Below are 14,380 nucleotides of genomic sequence, written 5' to 3' on the forward strand. Positions count from 1 at the left end.
GTACTTAAAAGTAGAACCGTCACAGATATGAAATCTTTTTGGAAAGAACTAGGTGACTCCGGACACGTTTTTAAGTGGTTCGAAGGTTAAAATCCTTCTACTCCACTAGTCAATATTATTAATATTCTCTAGGTAATTGGTTTACAAAGTATATAGTTCTTAAAAGACTATTTTTCCAACCCCTATCAACTCCCAGGGTCTCCATATTTATAGGAGAAGGCACCTGGAAGTTGGTAGGGAGGTCATCCCGTGACCTTACCATTTGTCATATCAAGTCTGTGATATTCATGATTAATTCCTAAACCTGACACACAAGTGTGGTCTAATCAGTATGGAAGGAGATAATGGGCCGCACGGCCCAACTCGTCCGTGGGTGTCTGAATACGCACGTTCCTGCTGCGTGTCCGAGAAGTCAGGGGGATATCGGACACGTGATGGCAGGATTATGCACGTTTATCTTGCGTGTTGACTTCCCATAGGGTCAGAGCTTCCTGAGAAGCTCGTTACTCGAGCAATTCATAACCCGAGCTTATCTGTCCGTGGACACCGGATATTATTCCCAGCTCCTGGTGCAACAAGTGCGAGCTGGAAACAGGACTCCCTCGAGCTAGAAAGGGCCCGTCCTGGAAATAGAGCCTCTGGCCTGTGGGAGCCTCGGACTAAATCATGTTTAGTCCGAGGCTCGTCCTGCTAAACAGCCCGTGGGAAAACCAGGGCGTACAAATTTAAACAATAATTATAACATTCAAATATAGTAAAATTGTTCTTTTATTTAAAACTAATAAAATATCTTTAAGTACTTTTAGGGCATTAATCCTAACACACAAGCCCATTGTTGCATCGCCTATAGCTCAGGTCTAGATTTGAGAATCCCATTGCTTGTAAAAGAAGTTGAGGAGCTCCGGATCTATGAAAGCTTCTATTCCGTGAATCCATAGCCAAAGAATTGTCTGTTGACTGAAGAAGTCAAGGGAGCTCCAGATTTGTGAAAGCTTCTTCCCAGTGAAGTTGTAGCCAAAGAATTGTGGGTGACCACTAGCTTTCACTGATCTTCGATGCCTATCGCCATGGAGCAGCTGCAGCTACTAGAAGAAGATGAGGCATGAATAAGAAGAAGAGGCGAAAGGGAAAAAAGGAAAAAGAGTATTTAATTTGATTTTAGGTTTTCAGTTAAGTTTTTTTTATATACATTTTAATTATTAGTTTTTTAGTTTAGTTTAATTGTGTTGATTTTATTTTTTATTTTTTAAATTAAAATGATTTTTTAATTTTTAATTCATTTAAATACTCTTTAATAAAATTTTGAAATAAATAATTAATGAAATATGATGTAGACGAATAAGAAAATGTCACGTGTGTCTTTTTTTGGCAGATAATGGAGTGGGGTAACGGGGACTATGGATTGGCTATAAAAAAAAGAACAGGGGGGGGGGGGGGGGGGGGGGGGGGGCGGAGGTTAAGTGTAATAAAATGTAAAGATAATGAGGTTTGCCACCAATTACTCTCATTTAATTCAAATGTAATAAATGTTAGTTGACCTTCAAATGTGTGTTTTATGTTTTGATTATTATATAGAAAGATTATCAAATTTTAATTAGAGCTTGGTGCTTTATGAGAACCCACATGACTTAGGTTCATTTGAAGAATTAGCTGTGAAAAAATAATAAAAGTGGCACGTGGACGTAAGTCAATTTTTCAAGCCCCGAACCATGTTAAAGTTTTCTTGTGTTATTTCTTCTTAAGTTCTTAGGCTTTATCACTTTAGTTTTTAGTACACTTTTAGTCATTGTTCATAAAATTGTTGTTGATCAAAACATGAGTCAACAAAATTAAAATCCAAAATCTAGCAAATAAACTTGAGAACTTTTTTCCCGCTCTTTTTCTCTCGGTGTTCTCATCGGCGCCATGGAAAAGGGATCAAAGATGGGGGGAAATCCAAATCGAAGAACAAGATCAAGAAAACTGGACCTTCATCTACTGATAGGGTCATCAAAACTCGATCGATGGATGCTATTTTAGGGGTTCAAGAATTGGAGGTGATTGAGGATAAGCAAGAGGTAAGTGGATGATTGGTTATTGGTTTCAAAGCAAGCAATGCAGGATGTAGATATGGGTAAGAATGTTTCTTCTCCGATATTGCATTATAACTCTTCTGGTGTGAATCGTGCCAGTTACAGAGGGAAGAATGTGGCTGGCAATGGTTATTCTATGAATCAGGAGAAGACTCTAGGGATCAAAATAGATATGGAGGATATTGCTGAGGAGGTGAATTTCTGGCAATCTGAGATTGTTTGCTATGTGCTCAGTGCTAATCCCCCAATTCGAGTCCTAGAGGGTTTTGTGAGACGGTTATGGAAAGATCAGGTGGACAAAGTAGGAATCCTTTCTTCAGGTATTTGCATTATTCGTTTCCTGGCCATGGAATATCGTGATCGTGTGTTGGATGGGGGTTACTTGTTCTTTGGCAAAAAACCTCTGATAATGAAGCCTTGGAATCCTGTTGATGATTTCTCTAAAGAAGACATTTCTTCAGTTCCGACTTGGATTCAATTGGGAGGTCTAAATATCAAGTATTGGGGAGATCGATCACTTTTCAAGATTGTGGGTCAGATTGGGAAGCCGATCCAAGTTGATAACATTACCAAAAACAGAGATCGTATAGCCTACCCCAGAATTCTTATTGAGGTTAGCATGGCTCAGGATTTTCCTACTCATATAAGTTTTATGAATGAATTTGATCAGGAAGTAGACATACAGGTGGAGTATGAATGGAAACCCATTACTTGTAAAACCTGTTATGGTTTAGGACATGAGTCTCATTTATGCTGGAAGACCAAATCAATCAAGCAAGCATAGATTTTTAAACAGAGTGATTCAATGCCACTTTCAGGTCAAGCCAATGTAGATGTAGAAGGTTTTCAGTCAGTGGTAAAGGGGGTTAAGGTAAAGGAACCTGATGCCATTCTAACTAGTGTAACCAATCAGTTTCACATGCTGGAAGATGATTCTGTTATAGACCTGCTACAGAGGACCAATACAGGAAGAGAGGGGGGAGTTCCCTCTATACTCAATGGATATGATACTTTGCTGGAATGTACGAGGGATTACAGCCAACATAAGCATAGAGAGATTAAACATTTAATTCTTTCAAAGAATGTTGGGTTGGTTAGTCTTCTCGAAACAAAAGTGAAGAATAAAAATATGGGTTCTCTTTATACTAGTTTGTTTTATGGATGGTGTTTCACTAATAATAATCCTTGGATTGATAAAGGTAGAATAATAGTTGCTTGGAATCTGAATGTGTATTCTCTGGATATTAGGTTATGTACTACTAAGTTGATTCACTGTTTGATTAAAGTTCCAAATCGGGCAGGAAGTTTCCTCATCACTTTTGTGTATGGTTTTAATGATGAATTATCTAGAGATCAGTTATGGAAAGATATGCATGAATTGGCTATATCTATAGCTGCTCCTTGGATGGTGATAGGGGACTTTAATGAGATTCTTTCTCTTCATGAGAAAATAGGTAAAAAGGTTACTGCTAAACTCTCTAGCAGATTTCAGGACTGCCTGTCATTCTGTCACTTGGAGGACTTAAAATTTTCAGGATGCTAGCTTCTATACTTGGAATAACAAACAGACGGCAGAGGAGAAGATTTATTCAAAGATTGATCGAGCTATGGTTAATTCACAATGGACAGATTATTTTCCAAACTCAGAAGCTATTTTTCTTCCGGAAGGGATATTTGATCATAGTCCAGTTCTTGTTCATTTTTCCTTGGAGTTTACAATGGAGAAGAAACCATTTAGATACTTTCGGATGTGGAAAGAAGCTCCATCTTATGCAGACAAGATTCAGACTAGTTGGAATATTCCAGTTGTTGGTACTGAAATGTTTCAAGTGGTTTCTAAATTGAAAAGATTGAAACAGGTTTTTTCGAGTATTAATAGAGAGGGTTTTTCTGATATCCACAGACAGAATTTAAGGCAAATCTTTTACTGAGGGAGCTTCAGGAAAAACTGCATAAGGATCCGCTCAATGAATGTCTTATTAATCAAGAACAAATGGCTAAAGAAAATTTCCTCCATTACCATAAAGCTTACATGATGTTCTTGGCTCAAAAAGCTAAAGTAATTTGGTTGGCTAATGGAGATGAGAATACTCATATTTTCCATGCTTCTCTGAAGGCTAGGAGGTTACAGAACAGGATTATGTCCATCAGGAATGAGGGAGGCACTTGGTTGATACTACAGCTGGTATAAAAAAAAGGCTTTTTTGGATTATCATCAACGATTGCTGGGGACAGTTATGATGCGAAAGAAGCAGGTTTCTCGGTCAATTATGAATTTAGGCCCAGTTCTCACTGCAGCTCATACTCAGATTCTTACATCAGACTTTTCAACTCAGGAGGTTAAGAATGGCATGTTTTCAATTCCAGGTTTGAAAGCTCCGGGCCCAGATGGATATAGCAGCTACTTTTATCAAGATAACTGGAATTTGGTGGGTTTGGAGGTTAGTGCAATTGTACTATCATTCCTCAAATCGGGTCAATTGCTCAAAGAGATTAATAATACAACTATTACTCTCATTCCTAAGACTATTTGCCCATATAATGTTTGTGATTTCTGACTCATTGCATGTTGTAATGTCATCTATAAAGCAACATCCAAGATGATATGTTCAAGACTTCGGCAAGTTTTACCTGACTTAATAGCAGAAAATCAAGGAGGATTTGTTCATGGTAGATACATAGCATACAACATCATGATATGTCAAGACTTAGTTCGACATTATGGGAGGAAAAATTGCAAACCATGTTGTATGATCAAGTTGCATTTGAGGAAAGCTTATGACACCATAGAATGGAATTTTATTGAAGAGATGCTCACAGCTTTTCAGTTTCCTCTTAAATTTATTCAGCTTATCATGATTTGTGTTCGAACACCAAGATATTCCTTGATGATCAATGGCTCAATGCATGCCTTCTTTGCGGCTAAGAGAGGATTGAGACAAGGTGATCCTATGTCTCCATTGTTATTTGTACTTGGCATGGAATATCTGTCCAGAATTATGCTTAAAGTTGGCTCTTCTTTAGGTTACAAATTCCATGATAGATGTTCTGGTTTAAAGTCGAATCACTTATGCTTTGCAGATGATTTATTATTATTCTATCATGGAGATTTTGTTTCTATTCTTTGGATGCTTAGGGGGCTCAAATTGTTCTCAAAGACTTCGGGACTTATTCCAAATGAGAATAAATCTGCTTGTAGTGGCATGCCTGAAACTGAGATTGATAGAGTGGTGGCTGTTTCAGGATTCACTCGGTGTTCCTTGCCTTTCAGGTACCTTGGTATCCCTATATGTTCCAAGCGTATTTCTACTGCTGAATGTGGGGTGATTCTTGAAAAAATGGTATCCAGAATTAAGCAGTGGAGTTCTAGGAACTTATCATACATGGCTAGAGTCACATTGATTAACTCTGTTTTATTGTCAATTCACTCTTACTGGTCTCAAATAATGATTCTGCCAAAACATTTATTGAGGGATATAGAGGCCATTTGCAGAGCCTTTCTTTGGAAGGGAATGGCAGAGACTCAAGGTTCAGGTTTAGTTGCTTGGAGCTCTGTTTGCACTCCAAAAGCTGCGGGAGGTTTAGGCTTCAGGAAGATTTTCGAATGGAATTTTGCATCATTGAGGAAATATGTATGGGCCATAGCTTCCAAAAAGGATAATCTGTGGGTCAAATGGATTCATAGCATTTATTTGAAAAATGTGGACTGGTGGGAATATACAGTGCAACAGAATTGCAGCTGGTATTGGAAGAAAATTGTTGCCATTAAAGATCTCTTTAAAGTCAAATTAGATAAGTCAGCTTTTATGGCAATGCAATATAGGATTCGATATGGTTATGATATACTATATGATCAATATATTAATGTACAATGGAGTAAGTTTGTATGGGAGAGAAGTAGTATTCTGAAGCACAGATTTATTCTATGGTTAGTGATGCTTCAGAAGTTGAGTACCAGATCTTATATCAACATGTATCTACCTGGGTTGGACACAGTATGTCTGCTGTGTGGTGATCACAATGAAGATCTTCCTCATTTGTTTTTTCAATGTACTTACAGTAAAGCTTGTCTTTTGAGGATGAAGGATTGGATTGGCTGCCGAGCACAAACAGAGCATTATCAATCACTATTGCAATGGATATCCAAAGCAAAGCACCTGAGTAAAGTCAAGAAAGGATTTTTTATAGCTGATGTTACTGCATTAGTGTACCACATATGGAAGGCTCGTAATGATGTTTTGTGGTCATCTAAACTTTGGCATGTAAATCATATTGTAGAGGTCATTAAAAGAGAACTTAAATTGAGATTGGCTTTGTCAATGCCAAGGAAAACAAGGAATAGGGATAAAGAATGGTTTCAAAAATTGTAAAGATAGATACATGAATTGTAAAGTCAAGATAGGGGTATTAAAAGACCGGTAAGTGTACATGATTTGGTTTTTGAGCAATACAATGATTCTTATTTACCAAAAATAAAAAATTTAAATCCTAAAACTGGCATTATGTTGACTTAGATTTTAGCCAACAATAATAAAAGTATTGAATTGTTGACAAGAATGAAAATGGTGATTGGAATTTAGATGAACACTCATAACTTTTACATGGTTTGTTCATTAATGAAACCAACATGTATGAGACACTTTTTTTGATAGCCTGCTCAGATTTTTCACTGATTCAATACTGCTTTTCACGTGTTGAATTTAGTAACAACAAAATTATTTAAATATTTTATTTTAAAAAATTAATGTTTAAATTTTTTTAAAATATATAATAAAAATAAATTTGATTAAAATTGTGTTTAATGAACGTTTTTGTAGTACTTTGTTAAAGACATGATTGTATTGTAGTATTGATTAAGCGAGAGAGTGTAAATTAGTATCGATCCGAACAAAAGAGTGGTAAAGTAGTACAATCCTTTAAATAAATACTTGTTTCTTAACCTTTGAAATATATATTTGATACTCTAATGTGCTATTTGTTTTGGGGTGTGGGTTAGCGTTGGAATGTGATCTAGGAGTGGAAATTGCAATAAAGTGGAACTCAAGTGGAAAAAATGATTTAGATTACTCACAAATATGTTTGTGGGTTCTACAAAATATTAAAGTTTTCCTCCTTAATTACTGAATCAAACATTGGAAAGTATATGAAATCGTACCTATTTGGTACATTGGATTTAAATTTGAACAATAAGCAATTAAAATTTGAATTTGAAACTCACATAATTGAAGACAATTTGGTTATATTGATAATATTTTATTATTCAAATTTGAGTCCAGAATATCAAATATGTACGATTTCAAATTACATGATACCTAATGAGCATTATTAAAAACATATGGTATATCAAGTCAGTATTTCGATAAAACACAATGTACCAAATAGTTATATACCCACTAATAATAATAACAATATAAAATTTGAGTTTCCAAATTTATCATTATTTTTTAAAACCTAATAAAATAACATATTAGTTTTAGAAAATTAAATAAATTAGAAGACACTCAATATAGTTGATTTTCTAAAAAAATTATATTATTTCAAGAAATTAAAAATATTTTAATTAATTAAAAGTACTTAAATATTTTTGTAAACGTTGATTATAATTTTAAGACAATTAGTATTTAAAATTTTATTTTCTTAATATATTATAGATATGTTAAGTTATTTAAATAGGTATTTATTATGAATATAAATTCAACTAAAATTAAACTCAAGAAATTTTTTATACTTATTTATGAAATATTAGATAGTATTTTAATGAGAATGATATAAACTGATACAAAAACAAATAAGAGAAAAATAAAATAGTACAATCTCCATTCAATACTATTTATAATTGATTTAATACTCTTAACTTTTTTTTTTTTTTTTAAAAAGCTAATTTAATTTACTTCTTCTAACTTGTAGTACCGGTCAAAAATTATCAGCAAAGGAAATTCTGATCCTCTCGGATCAGAAAATTGGTGCGGCTATATTACTAGGAAAACCTTTAAATTACTTGATAATATATATATATATGACAATTTTTTTTAAAAGGGGTTTCACTTTAAATTTTACCGGTAGAACTTTTAGTATTTTTTGACCCGTGAACAGTTTTTGGCGCGACTTTTTTTTATGACCGTGTATATTGTAGCTATTTAGAGCATCCTGCAAATTTTCAGAAAATTCTGAATAGTTTACAGTACCGAAAACTAGGTTCAAACATGTTGTTTTCCACACGTATAAAAAAAATTAGTCACGCGTGCAACAACATGTTTGAACCTAGTTTTCGATACTGTAAACTATTCGGAATTTTCTGAACATTTGCAGGATGCTCTAAATAGCTACAATATACACGGTCATAAAAAAAATCGCGTCGAAAATTGTTCACAAATTATAAACACTGAGAGTCCTACTGGTAGGGCTTAAAGTGAAGCCCCTGTAGGAAAATTCATCTATATATATATATATATATCTTTTATATAATAATAAGGATTTAGATAAGGAAAATTCTTGTTTTTAACATTTTTTATTTTTTTAATATTAGTTTTAATGGAATATTTTTATATTTAACGGTAGTTTGTAAACACTTAAACTTAAATAAAAAAAATTATTAAAAAAATTAATATAAAATATTTTTGAGATATTTTATAATAAACATAATAAATAATTAAATAAATGAAAATAGAATATTTTCGAGATATTTTACAATGATAATTATTTAAAAATAATAAATAATTAAAAAAATTAAAATAGGATATTTTTTTAGATATTTTACAATGATAATTATTTAAAAATAATAAAATTATACATTTTATAACTTAAATAAAATTTAATTAAACTTAAACTCATTTATTATAATAATATCATATTAAATATATAATATAATCTACTTTCAATTAACAACAAATTTGTTTTTTTTTGTTAAAATCTAGCAAGAAACTTAAATTTAAAATCTACGTATAATATTTAATATTACATTAAACATATAATATATAATCTCTTTTTCTTTTTGTTACTCCCAAATTTAAAAAGTAGAATAATCATGAACTTAAACAAAAATAAATAAATTATTTAATTAAAATAAAATATTTATTTAAAACTTATATAACATTAATATAAATTTAATAAAAATAATTAATAAATTTTATAAATAAAACTAATCAAACCTATATAGAAGATATTGAATGTTGCTTATCTCGTATATATATATATATATATATAAATATAATTATATTTAGAGTCAACAATATTTGCTTCATTTTCTGTATTATTATATTTCTCCTTTCATAACCATGTGAAAGCTCCACTACTGTGAATAAAATACCTAGAAATTTAACAAAACTGTTCAACGCTAGACAGAATTGACCGGCTGTTTATACTAATTAATTCGTTATTTAACCACAATCCATCGAATTATTTTGACTATATCTAACTGAAAAAAGAAAAATGTGACACAATACATAGAACGTGAAGAAGTGCACATTAATATTTACAGAAAATGTTAGAATTATATCTCTTTCAACCAATAGAAAATAATATATATCTATATACATATACATATCTCAGCTCACTTACTGCGACTATACATCAGTTCATTCTTGACTGACTTATAAATGGCGTTCTAGTAGCAGTCTCGAGTCAAGACTTTTTGGCTTTGGCCAACTTAAACATATTTAAAATAGAAAAAACAACTTTAAAGTAATTATTTATTTATTATGACGGTCAAACATCGGCTTATTCTATCATAGTATATTTATTTTTATATGTTAGTTTTTTCTTTCTTATATAAACTCTACTACTTTTCCGATCAAAACACCTTCATACAATCAACTCACCATGGAGACTCTCTACCTCATCCTTTGTTCTGCTCCAGTTTTGTTAGCTCTTTACGTTGTCGTTTTCAAAACTTCCGATAAGAATCTGCCACCAGGAAGCATGGGGTGGCCCATAATCGGTGAAACGATTGAGTTTCTATTTGGCAAGCCGGAAAATTTCGTGTTCAAGAGAATGAAAAAGTACTCCCCAGATATCTTCAAAACCAATATTCTCGGAGAGAAAACCGTTGTGATTTGTGGGCCCAACGGCCACAAATTCCTCTTCTCGAACGAGCAGAAGTATTTCACGGCGTTCCGACCCCACTCCATGCAACGCATGTTCAGATCCTACAAAGAGCCGAAACAGGCCCAAGTCCAGCACGGCCGAGACGAAGAGGCAAAGGTGTTGCGCTCCCCGGGCTTTCTGAAGCCCGAAGCACTGGTCCGGTACCTGGTGAAAATGGATTCCATAACCCAAGAACAGATGAAGGCCCATTGGGAGGGGAAGGCCCAAGTCAACGCCTACCCTCTGACGAAAACTCTGACGTTGACCCTGGCTTGTCGATTCTTCTTGGGGATCGATGAGCCGGAAAGGATTGCGAGGCTAGTGGAGAACTTTGATGACGTGACTGTGGGGATGCATTCGTTGATGGTGAACTTTCCAGGGACCATATTTTATAAGGCGACTAAGGCTGCAAACGCTTTGAGGAGAGAGCTGAAGGGTGTGATTCAAGAGAAGAAAGAAGGCATGGCTCGTGGGGCTCCGATGCATGACATATTGAGTCATATGATTGTCGCCACTGACCCTTCTGGGAAGCACATGGCTGAGGCTGAGATTGCTGATAAGATCATGGGCTTGCTCACTGCTGGCTATAGCACCGTTGCCACTGCCATGGCCTTTTTCATGAAGTATGTGGGCGAAAGACCTGATATTTACCAGAAGGTCCTCCAAGGTAATTATATATATATATATATTTATATATTTATACTTGTCCGGAGACCACAATCACATGTGAATAGAGGATTGGAATAGTTTGTGTTATAATATATATTTTTAATTCAATAGTTCATTTGGTTTGTGACTTGAAAAAATGAAATAGAGCAAAAGGAGATTTGGGAATCGAAGAAAGCAGGCGAATCGTTGGAATGGGAAGACATAAACAAGATGAAGTATTCGTGGAATGTTATTTATGAGGTTATGAGATTCACTCCTCCGCTTCAAGGCACTTTCAGACATGCTCTCACTGATTTCACATACGCTGGTTACACCATTCCCAAGGGCTGGAAGGTAATTTACACGAAATTATGCTTATGTTGAAATAATGCATGAATGAAATTATTTTTATATCTCATAAATATATATATATATACACTCCAGATATCCCTAATTTCATAAAAAAAAATATATATATATATATATATATATAAAACTACACTAAATATATTTGCCTATATGAGGTCATAATTGCACGATTCTTAAAATAAAAAAAAAATCATTTTCTTAATCAAATAAATAATTAAAAAGAAGGTTTAATACAATTTCAAATAAAAATTTATAAAAAAATTATTAAAATCTACAATAAACTTAATTTTATATATTATTAGTAAGTTTAGTAAAATGTAATTATAATCGCAATAAAACAATAAGAAGAATCAATCATTATTTTATTACGTTGTTTACTAAACTGACTAGAAAGAAAATTATAAACATTTTATTTTGTTTACATAACGAAGAAATATAATCAGAATAATTTAATTTGACTACATTGCTCTTTAAAGAAAATATATATTTTGCAAGGAGAAGATTCTTTAAGGGTAAATTTGTCTTTTAATTTTTAATAATAAAAAAATAGAAATTGTTTACTATTTGTCATTACTTAAGAAAATAGGATTAAAAGTATTCTGATTGTTTTTTCCTAAATTCATAGGGCCCGTGAATTATTCCTATTACTAAATAAAAATAAACAAATGAATAAGAATAATTACAACAAATGTGATTTCCATTATTTATTAGTAAACATGTCATATGATTTTCTTAATGAGAAATTTTTGTTGATGTATTGGTACATTATTTTAAAAATATTAGAAGTAACCCGGCCGTTAAATTTTTTTTAGAATTTCTTATATCACCATCAAAGTAGTAATTAAGTGTAACATTTTATAAATAAAATTAATAAATTTATTTAAAAGTAAATATGTAATGACGTTCTTATAAGTATTTTTTATATTAATTTGGATTGTAAATATAACTCGCTACTACACGCTAAAATCGAAACTATTTCTTATCTCCGTTGAATTACCCTCATGATTGAAATGTCAAAAAATTATTGATGTTGAATATGACAATAATAAGTTGAGAGGGTTATTTCAAACAAAAAAGAAAAAGTTGAGAGGGTTGAATTTATGATGTGACTGTAATTAGTAATAAAACAAGCGACTCGTCGTACTAAAGTTTCAATCATACTTATATTTTTTTATTAATATTTATTTTTGCTTTTTTTAAAAAAAAAAAATACTAATCTGGTTTGTTATATTTTATTGAAATATAAACATGTAACTTATATTATCAATAATACATTTTATAATTTAAAATCCTACCTATATAGGACTTTAAATTTAAATTTGATAAATACAATTTTATTAATATTACCAAACTTTTGTCAATTCTATATAATTAATTAATGAAATTTGAATTTAAAACACATGTAATTAATGACAGTTCAATTATATTGATAAAATTTTATTGAATAAATTTAAGTTTATAGTATCAAGTATGTACGATTTTAAATAATAGAGTATTAAATAAATATTATTGGAAACATAAAGTATCAAATCCTTATTTTGATAAAATATAAAGTACCAATGAGATATTTACACAACAAAAATTATTAATTTCAATTATGCCTACAATAATAAAATAAAATAATTGTATAAATTTTTAACTTTTTCTTTTTTTTTTTTGTTTTTTTTCAGATTTTTTTATTAATTTCAACTTTTTTATTTTATTTGTGTTTATATATATTTATATTCAGGATGAAAATTTAAATTTGAGATATTCTCTTTATGTGGAGAAATGTAATACTCGTATTTTTTTTTCTCAAGAATAATATATATTTAAAAATGATTTTATATTTTTATTTTTACATTGTCTTATAAATATATATATTTTTGCCAAAATGTTTAATATATATTGTTTATATATACATATATAATTTTAAGAATATTAAAGAGATTAAAACAAATAGAAAAGGGTGTGGATAATTTTGAAAAAAAAAAATTATTTTACTCTAATTTATAATAATCAATGAAATATGTTTATAGAATTTTAGAATGTCATTATAATACCCCTAATATAAAATTTTCTTACACAACTTAATTAATTTTTGTGATGAAATTAATTAGTACCCTAATGTAATTTTTTGAAAAAATAATTATTCGAGGACTATATTTTTAATTTGTAAAAAAACTTTGAAATATTAATGCCAATAACACTGTACTATTTTTTTTTCTTTTCTTTTCCTCATTTATGATGGAGACATTGGATTCGTGAGTATTACTATTCATCATACATTAGAAATTTTGGTATAAAATTGCAGGTATACTGGACTGTGAGTACAACAAACAAAAATCCAGAATTTTTCCCAGAACCAGAGAAATTTGACCCATCACGATACGACGATGTAAGTGTATTTCCTCCTTTCACATTTGTCCCATTTGGAGGTGGGCCCCGCATGTGTCCTGGCAAAGAATACGCTAGGCTAGTTATTCTCACTTTCGTCCACAATGTAATGAAAAGGTTCAATTGGCAATTAATTTACCCAAATGAGAAGATTATAGGTGATATGATGCCCACCCCTGAGAAAGGTCTTCCAATACATCTCCAATCTCATTAGTTTTTTTTTTAATAAAATAAATCTTACAAATAAGAAAAATAAAGTCCCCCTTCTACCTCAAAAAGTTATTATAATATTGTGTATTACTTCTTTACTTTTCTTTGTAATATTTTTGTAACCTTTTCTAGTTGCAAGACATATTGTATTATCACAAAGGAACGTTATAAATTAAAGTAGATGATAAAATAAAGTAAAGATATTCAATATTATTTTTAATTGATTTAATACCCTTAATTTTTTCTTTTTTTTTTTTAAATGCTAATTCAATTTACTTCTTGTTGTAGTACGGTAAAAAATTACTAGCTAGAAGTAACGTTGAATGCATATTTGTTTAGATTTAAAGTTTTAAATATTGTCTATAATTTTAATAAAAATTAATTTCTGTTTTTTTAATATATATAATATAGTGAATTATAATTCTATAGTATATATAAATATTTATATCAATAATTTCTACATGTATGACATCTAAACACAACATTGACATAGATATATATTTACATTACTACATGATATATATATATATGACAATTCTTCTATAGGGGTTTCACTTTAAGCCCTACCGGTAGGACTCTCAGTGTTTCTCGACCCGTTAACAGTTTTCAGCGCAATTTTTTTT

General features: G+C 31.2%; 2 protein-coding genes across 2 annotated transcripts; both read left to right on the forward strand.

Moving 5' to 3' along the window:
* Window positions 1-2,094: 2,094 nt before the first annotated feature.
* On the forward strand, window positions 2,095-4,263 carry LOC133799633 (uncharacterized). Its single transcript, XM_062237631.1, has 4 exons — window positions 2,095-2,785; window positions 2,891-3,534; window positions 3,641-3,931; window positions 3,976-4,263. Exons 1-4 carry the CDS (start codon window positions 2,095-2,097, stop codon window positions 4,261-4,263), a joined length of 1,914 nt encoding a protein of 637 aa, XP_062093615.1.
* A 5,530-nt stretch (window positions 4,264-9,793) lies between these two features.
* On the forward strand, window positions 9,794-13,970 carry LOC133800762 (beta-amyrin 28-monooxygenase-like). The gene is made up of 3 exons (XM_062238815.1): window positions 9,794-10,821; window positions 10,969-11,156; window positions 13,465-13,970. Exons 1-3 carry the CDS (start codon window positions 9,891-9,893, stop codon window positions 13,759-13,761), a joined length of 1,416 nt encoding a protein of 471 aa, XP_062094799.1. The 5' UTR covers window positions 9,794-9,890; the 3' UTR covers window positions 13,762-13,970.
* The last annotated feature ends 410 nt before the right edge of the window (window positions 13,971-14,380 follow it).

This window comes from Humulus lupulus, chromosome 9, assembly GCF_963169125.1.
Source record: "Humulus lupulus chromosome 9, drHumLupu1.1, whole genome shotgun sequence".
Lineage (NCBI taxonomy): Eukaryota > Viridiplantae > Streptophyta > Magnoliopsida > Rosales > Cannabaceae > Humulus > Humulus lupulus.